We start from the raw sequence: 20,586 nt of genomic DNA, 5'->3' as shown, positions 1-20,586 counted from the left end.
AAAAACAATACTTTATAAAGGATGGTGGCCTTACTTTTTTACAAAGTGAGGCTACCAAATAAACTCACTGTTAGTTTTGTTTTTTCCAATGTATGTTATAATTTTGTTTTTGAACATAACACTTTTCAGAAGTACTTTGGACCGTTTGAATTTCAACCTGTTGAGAGTAATTATATTTAGAAACATAGAAGCTAGAATGCAGCCAACTAAATTTCCTAAAAGATTGACACCATCTGGATGAAGCAACACAAATTTCTAAAGAGTTTATATTCCATTAATTCCCATTTACAGACATATGCCACCTGAAATTATTAAACGACTCTTTGAAAAAACATCATGAAATGACCTTGTGATCACAAAGTAGGAGTGGTAGGGGGCAGTTTATTCCTTAAAATTATAGTGCTAACACTCATCAGATTGGCTGAATTGACTAAAAGGGAAAATTACAAATGCTGGAGGGGCTATGTGAAATTATATTTTTTAATGTGCTACTGGTACTATGAACTTATTCAACCATTCTAGAAAGCAATTTGTAACTTTGACCAAAAAAGCTATTAAGCTATGCAACCCTTTGATACCACTACTAGGTGTAGGCCTCAAAGAGATCAAAGAAAAGTACCCTTTATATAGAAAAAAAATTATAGCAGCTTTTTTGTGGTGGGAAAGAATTGAAAACTGATAGAATGCTCATCAACTGGGGAATGGTTGAACAAGTTATGGTGTATGAATATGATAGAATACTATTGTGCTATAAGAAAATATGAAGAGAATGTTTCCAGAAAAACCTGGGAAGACTTGAATATAATAATATATGCTTGATACAACATGAAGTCAGCAGAACAGGGAGAATAATTTAAATGATAACAACAGTATCATAAAGACAGTCAAATTTGAAAGACTTTGGAACTCTGATTAAAATGGTGACCAACCACAATTTTCCAAAGGACTCATGATGATACATAACTTCCAGGTTTAAAACTGAGAGACTCACAGTGCACACCAAAATTTATTTTCTTCTTTTTCTATCTTTTTCTTTTTTGGGGCTGGGGGTTGGGGGATGGACATGGTGATATGGCTAATGCAGGAATTTGTTTTGCATCACTGTATATATTTGTAAAGGGTTGTGGTTTTCTTGCCTTCTCAATGAATGGAGCAGAGGATGGGAATTGGGTGAGAATATTGAGCAGAAAACAAATTTAAATTGAATTTTAAAATGAAGAAGTTGATAGAAACCATCTAATGACTTTGCAGTCATTATCCTCAACTTTTTTCCTGATTTTAACATTGTTGAATACTACCCTTTCCTCTTAGATTCTTTCTGTAAAATTTATTTTTATTAATTAATTATGAAAAATTTTCCTTGGTTACATGATTCGTATTCTTTCCCTCCCCTCCTCTTTCCCCCCTCCCAAAGCCAACACGCAATTCCATTGCATTTTACTTGTGTTATTGATCAAGACCTATTTCTATATTATTGATATTTACACTAGGGTGATCGCTTAGAGTCTGAATCCCCAATCATATCCCCATCAACCCATGTGTTCAAGCGATAGTTTTTCTTCTGTGTTTCTGCTCCCACAGTTCTTTCTCTGGGTGTGGATAGCGTTCTTTCTCTTAAGTCCCTCAGAAAGGTTTTGGATCATTGCATTGCTGCTAGTAGAGAAGTCCATTACAATCGATTGTGCCACAGTGTATCAGTCTCTGTGTACAATGTTCTCCTGGTTCTGCTTCTTTCTGCATCAATTCCTGGAGGTCATTCCGGTTCACATGGAATTCTGGGATTCCTCCAGTTCATTATTCCTTTTAATACAATAGTATTCTTTCACCAACAGATACCACAGTTTGTTTAACCATTCCCCAATTGAAGGGCATCTCTTCATTTTCCAATTTTTTGCCACCACAAAGAGTGCAGCTATAAATATTTTTGTACAAGTCTTCATCCTTGTGTTTCATGATGTTTCATCTTTCATTTGCTCTAAGTTATGAGTATTTGTATAACATTTAAGAACCCTATTATCTGTTTGGGGTACAGACCCAACAGAGGTGTGGTTGGATCAAAGAGTAGGCAGTCTTTTAAAGCCCTTTGCGCATAGTTCCAAATTGCTCTCCAGAATGGTTGGATCAATTCACAACTCCACCAGCAATGCATTAATGTCCCAATTTTGCCATATCCCCTTCAACTTTTATTACTTTCCTTTGCTGTCATGTTAGCCAATCTGCTAGGTGTGAGGTTGTACCTCAGAGTTGTTTTGATTTGCACCCCTTAGATTCTCTTATTTCTCAAGGTTAGGAGACATCACTGTTTCTTGATTTTCCTGTCTTGTTTTAATGTTCCTTTTCATCCATGTCTTTTTGAAATTATGTCTACACTTAGTACTGTGCTTGAATGATAGTTGGAGGTCATCTAATCCAATCCGAGGCCAAAGCACAAATTCTTTTTACAATATGCCTACCAGGTGGTTATTAAATCACTTCATTTAAGTGGAATTCACTGTCTCCCAAAGAAGACCATTTTTCCTTTAGGGCATCTCTAATTGTTAATATTTTTTTTTCTGTTGAACTGGTCTGGTCTTCAGTAGTTCCTAGTTCTATGATCCTAGGTTAAGCAGAACCATTATAGTTTTTTTTCCCCAGGAAAACACTGAAAGTATGTGAAGACAGCAACTATGTTTCCTTTAGGTATTTATATTTGAGATTATAGAATCACAACCATAGAACTGGGAGGTATCTATCTCTATCTATCTCTAAAGCTATTTAATCCTCATTTTATAGATGAGGAAATTAAAGCTCAAAGAGACTATTCTGCAGCTAATCCATTTATGGGATGGCCAGTACCATGGCTGCTCTCTCTTCTGATGGTTCCCTCTACCTAAAGGGTAGTATCTTAGAACTACACCAAATACTGTAGATATGCTTTGGTCAGGTCAGAGGTTCATAGAATTTTTAAAGGAGTAAAAGTCATCTCTTATTTGGATATTATACTTTATTCATGTAGACTAACATTACTTTGGTTTTGTTTTGTTTTGTTTTTTCATTCCCAAGTTATACTTGTCAGACTTATATTGAGTTCATGGTACACTAAAAGCCACATTTTTTTGCCATATGGTACTTTTGAGTTCAGAATGTTAAATTTATTCCCATTCAGGGCTAGAAGTAAATGGGATAGCATAAATGAATACTCTTAAGCCTCAGATGCTAGGATAGTTTTCAATTTCCCTATTCTGTTCTTCAGCTCAAATCCTCCTTGATTCTCACTCTGTTCTAGGAATAATCAGATCTCATGAAGACAGCTCTTACTTTTTTTTTTTTTTAAAGGTAGTTAACGTTTGGGGTTATAAAGGTAAATTTGCATTTTGTTATTGTCTAATGTTTATAAAATGCTTTTATTACTTTATTATATTTTTCCTCAGAAGTCCTATGAAGCTAATATTGTAAGGGTTTTCAACGTCTTTACAGATGAGGAAATTGAGTCCAAAGTAATTTTCTCAAAGTTACTTGATTAGCAGAACTCAAACTCAGGATTCTTGATTTTATAATCTAGTCATTACTTGACACGGATATAATTAATTGGATGAGTACTATTAATTAGTAAGTGCCTCAATTATTAATAAACCAACTTGAGGAGGGGCAGCTGGGTAGCTCAGTGGAGTGAGAGTCAGGCCTAGAGACAGGAGGTCCTAGGTTCAAACCTGGCCTCAGCCACTTCCCAGCTGTGTGACCCTGGGCAAGTCACTTGACCCCCATTGCCCACCCTTACCAATCTTCCACCTATGAGACAATACACCAAAGTACAAGGGTCTAAAAATAAATAAATAAATAAATGAACAAATAAATAAATAAATAAATAAACCAACTTGAGTAAGGATTTAGGTATCCTTATAAAAATTCAGAGCAAGACTTAATCCCAATGTAAATAATCTACTTGTATGATAATTGAATCCAACTGGTATATATATTCTATTTGCTATGGTTTTTTTTTTAATTACAGAAATTCAGCTTTTTATATAACATATTAATTAAAGGATTATAAATCATTTTATTAAGAAAAACAGCCTTATAATTATATTACTTTATCAAACAGGTAAAAAGAACAGTTTCCCAGGGCCCACAGAAGGAACTATGCAGTACTAAAAGAATATAAACAAAAGATTATAGTATATTTGAAAGGAGTATTACAAAATTGGAAGGAAAGAATAGAATTAGCAAGATATAATTGATCTCAACAATTTTCAAACAACTGGGGGCAGGCAGGGTGAAGAAAGTAAATCACATGTGATTATAAAATTTTTATAAAATGGCAATCCTCTTAAATACAACTATTTTTGTGTCACAAATCTCTGCATCATAGACTGATGATAGAGCCACTAGAAGATGAGAGAAAAGGGACTTTTTGAGGGAGGCAAGTTGGCAAGTTCCCACCTTTCTTCTACACAATTTTATATGTATATGGATATACAAACACACACATATATATGTCTGTGTTTGTGTATTCTTTATGCCACAATTTACAAAAATTATCACATTTTCTTATAAATTAGGATATAAACAAAGGGAGATCCTTAGTTATATGGATTTGTTAAGATTATAATAAATATAGATGGATATTGAAAGAAGTATGAATATTTTAATTAAGGCCATGTTGGTAAAATATAAGATGACCAGGAGCCTGCTAAAATCTAATTCAAGTCCCCCGCCATACCTTCTCTCCACCTCTCCCACGTGACAAAAGCGCCCAGAGCCCAATCAAACCTCTCTATTTAAACTATGCTTTACCTTGGCTCACATGATCACGTCAAACAGGAAACCCGTTGAATCATGGAAAGTGTAGTTTCAAAGTCCCCTAAACATCCACAGGAAGTTTGCAATATATCTAAATATTTTAAGGCTCAAATGAACCCCCAAAATTCCAAATAACACAGATTGATTAGGTATAAATTGGATCTACAAGAATTTGGTTAGTCTGAAGAAATTTCTCAGGACTCTTTTGCCAGAGAAGAAATGATCTAGAGAGTTTAGACACATCAAGAACACATGTTGCTATGAGAGATAAAGTAAGGACCTTTCCAAACATATATGAACATCTAAGGAGTTTGATTTTTTGTATTTATATTACATGATTTGTATTGACTCAAAGAGAGAGTTTAATAGAAATGGAGAAATTTAATGGAATTCTAATTCCATTCATACCTATTGGCAAAGGATTTTATGCCAGGAATTACACTTAGTTACTCAATAGAATTCTGAAGACATAATTGAAATGGTTTAAGTTTACCTTCCAAGGTGAGCATTGATGTATTAATAGACCTGCAGGCCATTTGGGGAAGGCAAGACTTCTAAATCAAAGCCATTATTTCCCTAAATTATTTTCACAGATTTCTCTGCTAAAATAAAAATGTGCTGACTTGGAAAATGGATAGCATCAGAAAGAAAAACTTCAAAACTATATACTGGTGCAGTGTAGGGATAAAACTTTTCTAATGGTGAAAAAGTCCCAGATAATCAACTACATTAAAAGTATATTTTCCCATTAATACTATAAAAATCTCTTCTATACCAGTGAAAGATATTCATTACTCTTCTGGGTCATTGTCTCAAACAATGTGGATTCTTTCCTCAGTGGCAAAGCTTGCTTACAATGAGGACCAGAAAGTCAGAATCCTGGCACCCAGGGCAAATATATAGTTAATGAGGCTTCTTCCTGATCCTGTGTTTGCAAAACCATCACCTAACACTACAACCAAGCATGCCTAATTTGATTACTTCCTGCACTTACAGACTAATACCAATCTTAACTGTACAGAATGGTCTACTTTAATTTATGAAAGTCAAGTCTGTCAATTAGCATCTTAAATCAGGGACTCTCCAGTAACTTAGATTGCTCACTTGGATAACCAACATAATAAATTCAAGTCATATGTGGGCTCAGGTTTTCGTTCTGGTGTTTTAGTATTCAGACATAGTGTTGTACTCATTTTCATTAGTTTTAATTAGGCAATAGTCTATTAAAATTTTAACTGTCAGTCTTTGCCAAATTTGGATTAAATGCTGGTTTTTGAGAATTGAAAATCAAACAATTTAATGTAAGAACTGAATTTTTCAATGGATGATATTTGGGTGGCTTAATTATATTCATTTATTATAATACTTTTTAAAATTGGCTTTGTTAAAATGCAAACAGCCATATTTATTTGTGTACAGAAACAATGGACAAAATCTTAAGGGACTGACTGTGACCTCAAATGGGTGTGTATATGAGGGATATGAAAATTAAATATTGTAATGAAAAAATGAATCTTTATGCATCCTTTAAGCAAATTGCAACCAACATTTCCATAGATGTAATAAGGAAATTATGCCTATTTTAACCTTTCCATTGATTTGCTATTGAATGATTGAATCCCTCAAAAACTTCATTTTTTTTGCCAGATCTCAGCAATTCCTCATTCATTCTTTCAAACATCCATTCAATAATATTTTTTTCTTTCATTTATTAATTTAACATTTAATAATATTTATTTTTTAGAAAAGTTAACATGGTTACATGATTCATGCTCTTACTTTCCCCTTCACCCCCCCCAACCTTCCCGCACCCATAGCTGATGCAAATTTCCACTGGTTTTAACATGTGTGATTGATCAAGACCTATTTCCAAATTGTTGATAGTTGCATTGGTGTGGTCATTTCGAGTCTACATCCCCAATCATATCCGCCTCAACTCATGTGTTCAAGCAGTCATTTTTCTTCTGTGTTTCCACTCCTGCAGTTCTTTCTCTGAATGTGGGTAGCGCTCTTTTACATAAGTCCCTCAGAATTGTCCTGGATCATTGCATTGCTGCTAGTACAGAAGTCCATTACATTCTATTTTACCACAGTGTATTGGTCTCTGTGTGCAATGTTCTTCTGGCTCTGCTCCTTTCACTCTGCTTCAATTCCTGGAGGTCTTTCCAGTTCACATGGAATTCCTCCAGTTTATTATTCCTTTGAGCACAATAGTATTCCATCACCAGCATATACCACAATTTGTTCAACCATTCCTCAATTGGAGGGCATAACCTCATTTTCCAGTTTTTTTGCCACCACAAAAAGCATGGCTATAAATATTTTCATACAAGTCTGTTTATCTATGATCTCTTTGGGGTACAAACCCAACAATGGTATGGCTGGATCAAAGGTCAGGCATTCTTTTATCGCTCTTTGAGCATAGTTCCAAATTGCCTTCCAGAATGGTTGGATCAGTTCACAACTCCACCAGCAATGCATTAATGTCCCAATTTTGCCACATCCCCTCCAGCATTCATTACTCTCCCCTTCTATCATTTTAGCCAATCTGCTAGGTGTGAGGCGATACCTCAGAGTTTTGATTTGCATTTCTCTGATTATTAGAGATTTAGAACACTTTCTCATGTGCTTATTGATAGTTTGTATTTCTTTATCTGAAAATTGCCTATTCATGTCCCTTGCCCATTTATCAATTGGGGAATGGCTTGATTTTTTATACAACTGCTTTAACTCCTTGTATATTTGAGTGATTGGGCCCCTGTCAAAGTTTTTTGTTATAAAGATTTTTTCCCAATTTGTTGTTTCCCTTCTGATTTTGGCTGCATTGTTTCTGTTTGTACAAAAGCTTTTTAGTTAGATATAATCAAAATCATTTATTTTACATTTTGTAATTTTCTCTAACTCTTGCTTGGTTTTAAAATCGTTTCTTTCCCAGAGATCTGACAAGTATACTATTAAGTGTTCATTTAACTTATTTATAGTTTCCCTCTTCATATCAATAATCTTTTAAGTGCCTACCACAAGAAGAAATGTGTGTTATGTTAGGAGAGACCAAAATTATTATCATTTTTAAAAATCCTTCAGCACTAATGTCAGCACTGGGATTTATTGGACCAATCCCTTCCTATATCACTTTTGGAGATCATTTATGAAAAGGCTTAAATTTTAGTTTGTTGTTGTTCGATTATTTCAGTTGTATCTGACTCTTCATTATCCTATTGGGGATTTTATTGACAAAGATATGGAATGATTTGTCATATCCCTCTCCAGCTCATTTTACATTTTAATTTAATTAATACCAAGCATTAAGTGACTTGCTTAGGTTACCTAACTTTTAAGAGTCTAAGGCCAAATTTAAGCTCAGTAAGGTGAGCCTTCCTGAGCTGCCCAAATTTTTAATTACCTGTCTTAATTACCCTGAAGGAAAATTGGAAAACAAGGAAGAAAAGATCTGAGATGTTTCTCTGAATCCCAGGAGACACATTATGGGGACAAAGAGATGAAATAAACAGAAGAAATTCACTATTAGCAGGGCAGGATAGGAAAACAAAAAAGCTGAAATATAAAGGTAAATATGAAATAGTTTCCATCCTTAGAGAGCTTCCCTTAAATAACTAAAGAGATGAATAAACTAGGAAGCCTTCAGTTAGACTATAATAGGGAAACCAAAGTATGACAAGGGGCACAAGAGAAGGACAGAAGCTTTAAAGGGAGCTAAAGGAAATGCAATAAATTTTCAATTCCATTAGGGCATATATGAAGCAAAAGACATAATTTCTGCTATTGAAGAATACATAATCTAATTGTGAAGGAGATAGATAAAAACAAAACTTAAAAAATTACAAGACAACATATAGACTGATTCTGAGAAATACACATTCTTGGTAAGAGCTAGGGGGATGAATAATAAAAGAAAGATTAGTTTGTAGTGTTGATGGTGCAATAAATAAGGAAAGGCTTCTTAGAGGCAATGGAGTTAATCATATGTTGGATGAGCTTTTAAGGGAATGTATGATTTGGATTGTCAGATAGAAGGAGAAAGTTTCATGAGAATAGAAAGCAGTATGAGTAGAAATATTGAAGCAGGAAACTGAGAAGGCTAAGAGAAAAGAAATGATTTTAGCAACGGAACTGTTTTGAGAAATAGTAAAAAAAAATGAAGCTGAATAATTAGATTACATCTATTTCATGGAAAACTGAGAATACCAGATTGGTGGCGGGGGGGAGAGAAAACCTTTGATCTTATTTAAGAAAAACGTTTAGGGGGCAGCTGGGTAGCTCAGTGGATTGAGTGTCAGACCTAGAGACGGGAGGTCCTAGGTTCAAATCTGGCCTCAGACACTTCCCAGCTGTGTGACCCTGGGCAAGTCACTTGACCCCCATTGCCCACCCTTGCCATTCTTCCACCTATGAGCCAATACACAGAAGTCAAGGGTTTAAAAAATAAAAATAAAAAAATAAAGTTGAATTTAAAAAAAAAACGTTTAGCTATTCATATTACAATGTAATGGGAGTTCTTTATAGTCTTATTTTATTTCATAAATTTTAAAATATTATTTCATGAAGTGTCCACAGACTTTGCCACACAGCTAGAGGGGTCCATGACAAAAAGTGAAAATTAAGAACCCCTGTAATAGACTATCTTTAGTGTCTTTACAAACTCTAAATCTATTATACTGAATAGTACTAATTAGTAGGCATGATGGTACACATACCTGTAGTCCTTGCCTTGGAGGATGAAGATGGCAAATCACTTAAAATCTAAACTTCTCAGCTGCAGAAGGATAAAAAAAAAGATTGGGTTTCTGTACTAATTTTTTCAACAACATGGTAAGCCCTGGGAGAAGAGGATTGTGAAGTTATTTAAGGCATGGCATACCAGCCAAAGTCTGAAAAATATCAGGTTAAAGCTTCTTTGCCCATTAATACTGTTATCAGGCTAATTAGTGCTCTCCCCAATCAGAGTTGAGATAGGAATTTAACAACAGCAACATAATTACATGTTGAATGAACCTGTATGTTGAATGAAATATTATTCAATTCAACTTTCAATAATTAGAAATAAGGTGTATATTACTTCTGTAAGGTCCATTTTCATGTATTTCCTCCATATAGTTCTGCAAATCCTAGAAAGGATACTTCAGTTTGCTCTCTTCAGAAGTGTGGTTGGACTTGATACATTCTTTAAAAAATGTAAAGAAAGGCAGGAGATTGTATTTTTCTTATTTATTTTCTACTGATTCTTCATCAGTCACCAGTGTAAATAAGGTGCTTCAGAATGTTCAGGTTGGCCCCACCATCTGCTTCACAACTAGGAGTACCTCTTCCAAATTTCAAGAACCTCATTAAATTCCTAAAAATCATGTTCTTCAGTTTCAAATGACAAAGTCCTTATTAGCAACTAATTACCAGCTTGCTCTGAAACTTTTAAAGTTTAAAGACTGCCTAATTAATTTAGTAACCATAATTTGTATTTCTATGTCTTTTTCGATGGAAATTTCAATGTATCTTGAAATTAAGAACAGAGAGGAAATTGGAGAAATGGAGAAAAATCTTTATATGTCCACCAAAATATAAATTATAAAATATCTGTCTTATGGTTTTATTCCTCACAAAATAGTAGGATTTGCTCACATTGTAAAATATGAATGTTTTGCCTAAAGTGAATCTAATCCCTATTTATTACTTATTTTCAAATGTGCTGTAAAAAGGGCAACTTTTATTATTCTAATTTGAGAGCATTTCTGTTTAAAATTTAATATAATGTTTTTGTTTTCTTTATTCTGTCAACAATCAGTTCCTTGAGGGACATACCTTGTTAATCATTAATAATTCTGCTGTTCATTGCTACCTGAAATATATCTGTCAATCATCACTCATATAGCTCCTCTGTTATTCCTTGGCCATTCCTCTTTCTCTTTTTAAAAAAAGTTTTTATTTATATTTTTTCTTAGATCATTATAGATACCCCAAGTGTCCTTTCCCGTCTTTCCTAAAGAGGCATCCCAAAATGAAAATAGTACTTTTTAGAGAAAAATAAATTACCAGAAATTATTGATACATGGTAAAAAAAAAAAACAAAAAACTTAAAACATGTCATTTTCCTTTTCAAGACTCATTGAGTTATTTCATTCCACCTGAAAAAGGTGATGCTGTAAATGGGGAATAAATAATAAACTGAGGACACACTCACTCCTCACAATGGAAGGACAGACAGGGGAACACAGGTAAACCAAATGGGGATGTGAGTTTCAGGAATATCAGTTGACTTATAACTGACAAACTGCCAACCAGGGAAAAACCAATGTAGTGGGTTTTTATAACTAAGAGGAGACAGGAAGTGCTAACAAAATTGTGTTTAATGGTAATGACTGAGGGAAGTAGGGAGTGGGGTATTTCTATTCTAAAGAATAGCCTAATAGTTTAAATAACTAGATCCCTAACTAAGCTGGTCTCTAACTAAACTAGGAGAGGCTGAAGAGGGGTTCCCACAGTACAGGTTCAGAGATGCTCCAAGCTGGTCAAAGATGTTATAGGACAAGTTCAAAAGCAGCCAGTTAATCCAAAATAGACTCCAGGGTGTAAGGTAGATTGACCTGCTGTCCACCAACAGATAACCCAGTTCTATCCTCAACCTAGGTCATGATGTTTTCCTTGAAGAATCTTCTCTCAGTAGTATCCCACACTGACAGCTGTCATATGGCAAAACATGGACCACACAGCCAACACACCTCCTTTTCTCCAGCTTGGTCAAACTGCCACTCCTTCTTTCAAAATTCCAGCTTCATTCCATTATGGAACCCTGAAGCCTGGGTGCTACTGCTTAATCTCCCCATTACACATCCCAACTGGAAGATCCTTCTAGATCAGTGGTTCCCAAACTTTTTTGGCCTACCTCCCCCTTTCCAGAAAAAATATTACTTGGCTCCCCCTGTCACATACTATCACAGCCCCCTTACAGTTATTCACCACCCCCAAATGCACCTGTGGCCATCACCACCCTCTTGGATTGCTGCAGCACCCACGAGGGGGCAGTGGCACCCACTTTGGAAATCACTGTTCTAGAGCCACAACTCTTCAGTGTATCTCAGGCCTCAACAAGGCATTATTGAGAAACTCTCCCTCCCTCCCTACCTCTCTCCCCTTCTATTACTGCCTTTCTCTCTCTCTCTTTCTATGTCTGTCTGTCTGTCTGTCTCTCACTTCCCCTTTCATTTTAGATATGTTGAATTTAAGATGCTTATTTATATCAACCCAAAAGGATACTTAAAAAATAACAAAGCTGAGGAAAATAATTGGAGTCATAGTTATGTAAGAATAATGTTAAAACTTATGAGAACTAACTATTTCTCCAAGAGAATGGGTATAGGGAATAAAAGCACTCAGGATAGAGTGTTAGAGAACACCCTAGATTACATTAGATCATAAGCTCCATGAGGTCAGGGACTGTTTTTTGCCTTATTTTGAATGCCTGACACTGAGCATGGTGCAGGTCACATACTAGATACTTACTAACTGTTGATTGAACATCCAAACTTATGGGGTGAGAAACTGAGAGGAAATGTCCAGCCCTTCTTCCAAATGTGAAGTTCCTAAGAGAGAAAAAAGTTGTTAGTGGAGGGAAGAGAACGATACTTAAAAGAGATGAAAAGAGGAAAACAAAGATATTACAGCATGGGACACCAAAGCCCTAGATTGCATTATCTCATAAGAATATAAGGGCACATAAAGCCAAGGTGATATATTCAAGTATTATTAGGAAATTTATTTATAGAAATCCCTCTGTTAGCACCTTGTGGACAAAAAGCAAGCATAAGAAAATATTTCCATATAGAATATAGTATATTACATACAGATAGTGTAATATGATCCTTACCCTATTAATGTTGTTTGGTTTTCTGAAACTCCTTAAGGGAGGAGTGGACTGAAACTTGTAACATATGGTCTAAGTGGCAGGATGTGTGAATATTCAACCAAGTTGGAATTGGCTACTAGCCTGCCACAAATCTTTTTTGACCTAGATAGAATATTTATGAGCTTCTTGTACTTATCTGTAACTATAATCCATTTAACTCATGATGTTCTTAACTTCAAAGATAATCAATTTAACCCTCACAAGGATACAAACAAACTTTGATCCCTTGCCAATTTTTTCTAGGAACAGTCTTATTAAGATGGTTTTGATCACTGTTCTAAAATCTAATTAAAATTAATTCTTAGGTACCATTCCAATTTTTTGTAACAATAGGATATTTTTGTATTTAATATTTCTTGAATTCAAGGGCTTCTCAATTGAATTCTAGAAATCTTTTCATTATGCTGAAATGCCCACATAATGAGATTTGTTGAACTGGGACTTGCCCTTTGCTCTGTGTTGCTCAGACTATGATGGCTGACTGTTTAACTTGAGTTTGCTAGGGAAAGAAATTGTGGAAGAGCCTTCAAAATCATTTAAAAACTGATACAAAGATATCAAATACTTGTTTTGTGGCCTTTATATAATGGTTGCCTTGGGAATGGGCAATATCATAAAAATCTTATTACCCAAAGTGTCTGATTTGTTATCTCAAAATAATAAATGAAATGTGCAGAGTGTTTCACATAAAATCAGACCCATTCATTTAATGACAAAAAAATATAGAGAGAGTTCCTAGGAATATGAAACGAGAATTAGCAAGAAATTCAAAGTTTGAATTAGTTATGCACATGTGATCAGTCCTTCAATTCTAAGTGGAGAACATTGAAGGTTAGAGTATGGAGTAAACAGAAGAAAAAAAGCTGGGGGGTGATTCTCTAGATAAGAGGAGTTGCTTTTATTTATTTTCTATCTATGAATTTTATGTTAATTTGTTAGTAAGATATTTTGGAGTATCTAAAATGTAGAATCTAATAGAATGGTTGGTTTTCCTTTGGTTTTAAAGTATTTGGATCCTTGACAGAGTTACTAGAGCCTAGTAATGATGCCCAGATGTATAAAAAAGCCTGGATCACCCCATAACATATCCAGTCAGCTCTTCAAGAAGACAAAGAACTTCATGAACTGGCATGCACCAAATCAGAAAGCATACAGATTCCTAAAAGAGAAATTGTATAGTAGGAAAGACAATGAATAAAATACTAGCGAAGGACCCAAACCTTCTCCTCTCAAAGTAGATAAATCCAACCAAAATCTATGAAAAAAATGAACAAGGCAAATAAAACTTTAGAAAAGTTAGATATGATGGACCTTGGGAGAAAACTGAATGGGAACAGAAAGGAATATATCCTTTTCTTAGCAGTACACAACACCCTCAGAAACATTGACTATAGAAAAGGGAATAAAAAGATCACAAACCACATGCAGAAAAGCAAAAATATTAAATACATTTTTAGACTATAATGCAATAAAAATCACATTAAACACAGGATGTCAGGAAGACCAAACATTAATTGGAAGCTAATTATCCTAAAGAATGAGTGGGTCAAAGAACAAATCATAGACGCAATCAATTATTTCATTAAAGATAATGACAATAAAGAGACAATATACCAAAATTTATGGGATGTAGCCAAAACAGTAAAGGAAAATTTATATCAATAAATACTTACATAAATAAAAAGAGAAAGAGTAGATCAATGAATTGTATAGGCAAATTAAAAAAAAAAACAGAGAAAGAAAAATTAAAAACCCCCAATTAAACACAAATTGGATATCCTGAAAATCAAAGGAAATGTTAATAAAATGGAAAGAAAGCCATTAAACTAATAAATAAGAAGCTGATTTTATTTAAAAACAAAATGGATAAACTATTCAGTAATCTGATTTTTAAAAGAAAGAAAAAAGCCAAATTACTCGTATCAAAAATTAAAAAGTAAATTCACAGCCAATATAGAAAAAATTAAAGTAATTGTTATTAATTTTGCCCAAAGTATATGCAAATCAAACTGATCATCTAAGAGAAATAGACAAATGTTTAAAGAAATATAAACTTCCCAAATTAACAGAAGGGAAACTGAATACTTAAAGAGTCACATCTCAGAAAGAGAAATTGAATAAACAATCAATGAGTTCCCTAGGAAAAAAAATCCCCAAGGCCAGATGATTTCACAAGTAAAGTCTATCAAACATTCAAAGGACAATGAATTCTAATACTATATAAACTATTTGGGAAATAGGGGAAAAAGGAAATCTACAAATTCCTTTTATGACACAAATAAGGTATTGATACCTAAATCAAGAAAAGAAAAAAAACAACTATCAGCCAATAAATTGAGGAAAAAAATTTTTTAATAAACTCCTAGCAAGGAAATTACAGCAATACATTACAATGATCATATACTATGACCATGTGGTTTATACAAGCGATGCAGAGATACTTGGTTCAATATTAGAAAAACTGTTGACATAATTGACTATATAAATAATAAAACCAACAGAAACCCTATTATTATCTCAATAGACTCAGAAAAAGCCTTTGATAAAATATAATACTAGTAACTTATAAAAATCTTAGAGAACATCTGTATAAAGAACTTTCTTTAATATGTTAAGACATTTATCTTAAACCACCAGCAAGCATAATGCAGACACGCTGGAAGCCTTTCCAGTAAAATCAGGAGTGAAGCACCTGAATCACCACTGCTAGAAAATATTGTCCTGGCAATGTTAGGTATAACAATGAGAGCAGAAAAAGAAATTGAAGGAATTAGAATAGAGAATGAGGAAACAAGATTATTATTTTCATATTTGAATATTTATATATTTATTTATAGTTATAGATTTGTAATTTGTAAATATAAATATATTTATGTATTTGTAGATTATATGATGGTATACTTAGAGAAATCCAGAGAATCAATTTAAAAAGTAATAGAAACAATTAAAAACCTTAGCAAAGATGCAGAATATAAAATAAACCCAATAAATCATCAGCATTTTTATATACCATCAAATAGTCCTACAGCTAGAAACAGAAAAAGAAATTCCATTCAAATTAACTGAGGACAATATAAAATATTTGTGACTGTTCCTACCAAAACAAAACCAAGAACTATATGAATGCAATAACAAAACACTTTGCACACAAATGAAGTCAGAGCTAAATAGAAAAACATTATTTGCTCGTGAGTAAGCTAAGGCAATATAAATAAAAATAGAAATCATGCCCAAATTAATTTACCAATCAAATCTATCAAAAATTATTTTGTAGCGCTAGAAAAGATAATGTCCATTTGGAAGAACCAAAAGTCAAGAATGTAAAAGGATTTAATAAAAAAAAAAATGAAACATGGAGGCCCAGTCTTACCAGAACTCAAACTGTACTCTAAAGCAGTAATAAATCAGTCTGTTACTGGCTAGGAAATAGTGCAGTGGAACAATGGAATAGATGAAGTAATCAACACAAACTAGTAAATGACAATCCTTGGATTTAATAAAATTGAAGATCTAAGCTTTTTGGAGAACACATTGAAAAAAACTACTGGGGAAACTAGGAAACAATATGTCAGATACTAAGTATAGACCAACACCTCATGTAATATACCAAGAGAAAATCAAAAAAGATACATGACCTAGAAATAAAGGTTGATACCAAAAACAAATTAGGGGAGTACAGAATAGTTTAGCTGTCAGGCATATGGATAAAGGAAGCATTTATTACGATACAAGACTTCATAGAGAATATTAAAAGAAATAAAATGAGTAAGTCTGATTCCATTAAATTAAAAAGATTTTATTCAAACAAAACTAATGCAATCAAGATTACAAAAAAAAACTGAAAAAAATTTTTATGGCCAATGTCTCTGATAAATCTCTCATTTCTCCAATGTCTAGAGAACTGAGGCAAACTTAGGAGTATAAGTCATTCCCCAAATGATAAATGGTTAAAGGATACGAACAAGCAATTCTTAGATGAAAAAATAAAAAAAAAATCTTTAGTCACATGAAAAAAATTTCAAATCATTATTGATTAGAAAAATGCACATTAAACAACTCTGAGATACCACCTCTTACCCATCAGATTGACATGACAACATGACTTTATTACAAAAGTGAATGATAAATGCCAGAGGAGATGTGTGAAAAAGAAACACTAATATACTTTTGTGGAGATGATACAACCATTCTGAAGAATGAGCTGGAACCATGTACAAAGTGCCATGAAGCTCTGTATAATCTTTGACTACAGGCTTAATAATCCAAAAAGATCAAAGGCAGAGGAAAAGTCCTACTTGTACAAAAATCTTTATATCAGCTCTTTTTGTGGTGGCAAAACATTTTAAACTGAAGGGATGTCTATCAATTGGGGAATGGTTGAATAAAGTGTAGTATATGGTTGTAATGAAATACTACTGTGCTGTAAGAAATGACAAATAGGATGATTTCAGACAAACTTGGAAGAACTTTTATGAACTGATGCAAAGTGAAGTGAGCAGAACCAGGAGAACATTGTAAGCAGTAACAAAATATTGTATAATGATCAACTGTGATGGACTAATCTATTATTAGCAATGCAAGCATCCAAGATAATTCCAAGGAACTCATGATGGAAAATGCTATCAACAGCTATGGAAAGAACTGTCAGTTCTTTCTTGCATGTGTGATATATGTCTTCTTTCACTACACAACACAAAGAGTGTGGAAATTTTTGTTTTATAATAATTCTGGAATAACCATTATCAGATTGTTTATCATCTGGAGAGGGGGATGGGAGAGAGGAAGTGAGAAAATTTGGATTGCAAAAGGTCCAATAACAGTTGTTAAATTTTTTTCTACATATAATTGAAAAAAAGGAACACACACACACACACACACACACACAAACACACACACACACACAAAGAAATGACCAACCATGACTCCAAAAGACACCTGTTGAAATATTCTTTCCTAATTCTTCATAGGGAGCCAATAGACTAGGAAAAAGAATGAAACAAATTTTGCAGTTATGCCTATTAGAGTCTGAATTTTCCTTGATGATATTTTTGTCTCATAGGGAGTTAATGGTTTTTTGAAGCAGGAAATGTGAGAATGATGCTCAAAGAAAAAAAGTGGCAAAGAAAGAAAACAGTAGCAATGGAATGTTTTAATGCACAGAAATGAATAGAAGGAAGAATAGGGGGAGAAACAGACAATCAGGAAATCTTGAAACTAATTTGTTGAACATGTAATATACTTTTCAAAATGCTGTATATTATAGAAATTTCTTTTGCTTCATGTAAGTTTATATTTTTCTCTTCTTCATATATTTAAATGTTCAGTTTGTGAATGTTTTTCATTTTTTAAAAAATGGGAAAAAAAGATAAAATCCTAAAAAAAATTTAATCATTATAAATTTGGTGCATATTAAGCATTGGTTTCTTCCCCACTCAACTTAAAAATTACTTAATGAGACTTTTTTTTAATCTTTTGTTAGAAATCCTGTGTTGGTGTTCCAGTGTATCCATCGCCACGTTATTTGCCTAGATTGTTTCCATTTATACTGTGTGACAAGATTGAATGATCGACAGTTTATCCATGATCCAGTGCTTGGTTATTCCCTTCCTTGTGTGGGTAAGTCTTTTGTTTAATATTTTTAACCTAATTAAAAAATAATTTTTGACCTAAAATTGAGTATAGTTTAAGCAACTTTTTAAGCAAATCTAAGAAATATTAACTGGTCTTAATGGTTTAATGACCAAATTTTATATTTACATTTATTTGTAAGTCTGTTTATATAAATATATATGTATATGTATTTAGTCTCTTAATATTTATGCATGTATCGTACATAATTACCTACCCTTATAGATTCGTTCTAAGGGTATCATTTCCTCAATGAACAAGTGACTATATATTTTTAGACTTAAATATATACATAAAACTCATAAGCACTGTGGAACCACAAATGGGGAATAAAATAATATCCTTGCCTGTGAAGAGCTTAGATTCATATTGGAAAGAGAGCTTTAAATCAGTGAGTGGTGTATGGAAAAGTATTAAAAAATGTGGTTCAGAAAATAGATGTAATAGAATTTTGGAGAAAGTACTGATTAGTACTTAATAAACTAAGTTTATTAAGAAAGAATTTTTAGAATAACTAGATGAGCTGGTTGTAGAAATGCATTTAGATTCCTTGGACTATTTTGATACCTCCTTAGATCTACTTCCTTTGATGATATTCAAGGCAGATTTGATTCAAATCAATTGTAATCTGTATATGAATTGTGATTTTTATGTTGATAGCCCCAGTGATTTGAACAAAATATTAAATAAATGTTTTATTTATTTATTCATTCAAATCATGATTTATGGCAGGATCTTTAATCTGGGGACCTCAGACAGAAACTTCCAGGATGGTTCATGAATCATTTCTGGAGTGTATGGACATGGATCTTTTTAGATTTTGATAACTGCGTTTCAGTATAATTGATTTCCTTGGCCTTTCTATATATTTTATTTTATTTATTTAAATGCATTATTCTGACAAGAGATCCATAAACTTCTCCGGAAGATCAAAAGGATCCTTGACCTAAAAAACTATTCAAAACACCTGGTTATCCTAAAAAGTATATTTTATTACAGTCTTTATATTTATATTTATATTTTTATTTTTATTACAGCCTATATATTTATTATAGCCTTTTTTTCACTGGTAAAAAACACATCTCTCTATAACTAATGGACAGCTTGCAAATACCCCTTATATCTTTGTGATGTCAAGAGATACCAATTGGTGGGTGAGCTCCCTGTGGCACACTAGTGGGAGCATATGTACAAGAGTCACACAGGATGGGAAGGCACTGATGGGTTGAGACTTGCACTGTTGGAAGGAATGCCCACAGTGATGTGATCACAGATTCATTTGAATATTTAAGTGCTTAAGTAATAAAATTCTAAAAAGTCATCTGGGCACTAAAAATCATTTATATCACAAGCAAATATGTACATTTTTCAGATAAACATTTTGTTTTCCAAGTTATGAAGATTTTAGCAATATACTAACTTTAACTCTTCTTTTAAAAGCATACCTCTTGACCTCTATATCTCTGAAATAAGTTATTAACTGTGTGCCCTTATCTGCAAGTGCTAATAGGAAATTTAACAAAGACATCTGTTAGAAATTATTTTTATCAGTTGCCACCAGTTTTGAAAGACAAATCTCTAAAGAAATGTCAAGTCTAAAATTTTCTGAGTTGTTTTGTTGACAGGGAACACAATAAATAGATACATATTATTTTTAGAGTTTAAGTCAAAATTCTTTGTTGTATTTCATTAATTATGGCTGCCATAATCTTATTTGTCCTTGATAACTATGATCAAAAGTAACAAACAAACCTGTCTTCAAAGACCCAAGACAAACATGAATTTGAAAACCCCTTTTGAAATATGTTCCATGTTAAACAGCATCCTCTGAAAACTTGACCCAGAAGTGGGTTCTAATTCATACATATCCTCTGAAACCAGCTTCTATCTTCTTCCCATTAAGCCCTTTGCCTCTCAGATATAGAAAGAGAAAGTTCAATAAATTAAACCTATCACTCCTCCAAAAGATCTTTAATCCCACTGCCATGAATAGGCATGAAATCTATGACATTATTAATTCCAATGTTTGGAAGCAATAGTTTATATAATTTTAATCCTTTTGCTAAAAACATACTTTTACTGATTCCTGACCATAATAATTTAATATAATTTCTGTTTTAGAAGATATACTTTTTGTATGTCAGTTTACTATTTTATAAGCTTAAAATGTCTGTCCATGAGAAGTCAACTGTAATTCTTACCAAGAATAAAACCCAAGTGACTAACTCTCTTTGATATTAGGAAGTTAAAGACAGAGTTTCTCA

At 33.2% G+C, this 20,586-nt stretch overlaps 1 protein-coding gene across 1 annotated transcript in view; it reads left to right on the top strand.

Moving 5' to 3' along the window:
• The window catches only part of PRKN (parkin RBR E3 ubiquitin protein ligase), a 1,541,099-nt gene that overhangs the window by 906,539 nt on the left and 613,974 nt on the right, over window positions 1-20,586 (top strand). Inside the window, exon 8 of the mRNA XM_044675477.1 lies at window positions 18,174-18,310. Within this exon, the coding sequence (XP_044531412.1) occupies window positions 18,174-18,310 (137 nt within the window). The remainder of the gene's footprint in view (window positions 1-18,173; window positions 18,311-20,586) is intronic.

The sequence above is a fragment of the Gracilinanus agilis genome, chromosome 4 (genome assembly GCF_016433145.1).
Source record: "Gracilinanus agilis isolate LMUSP501 chromosome 4, AgileGrace, whole genome shotgun sequence".
NCBI lineage: Eukaryota > Metazoa > Chordata > Mammalia > Didelphimorphia > Didelphidae > Gracilinanus > Gracilinanus agilis.
Note: the sequence above shows the minus strand (reverse complement) of the source record. Positions and strands in the feature narration are given on the sequence as shown.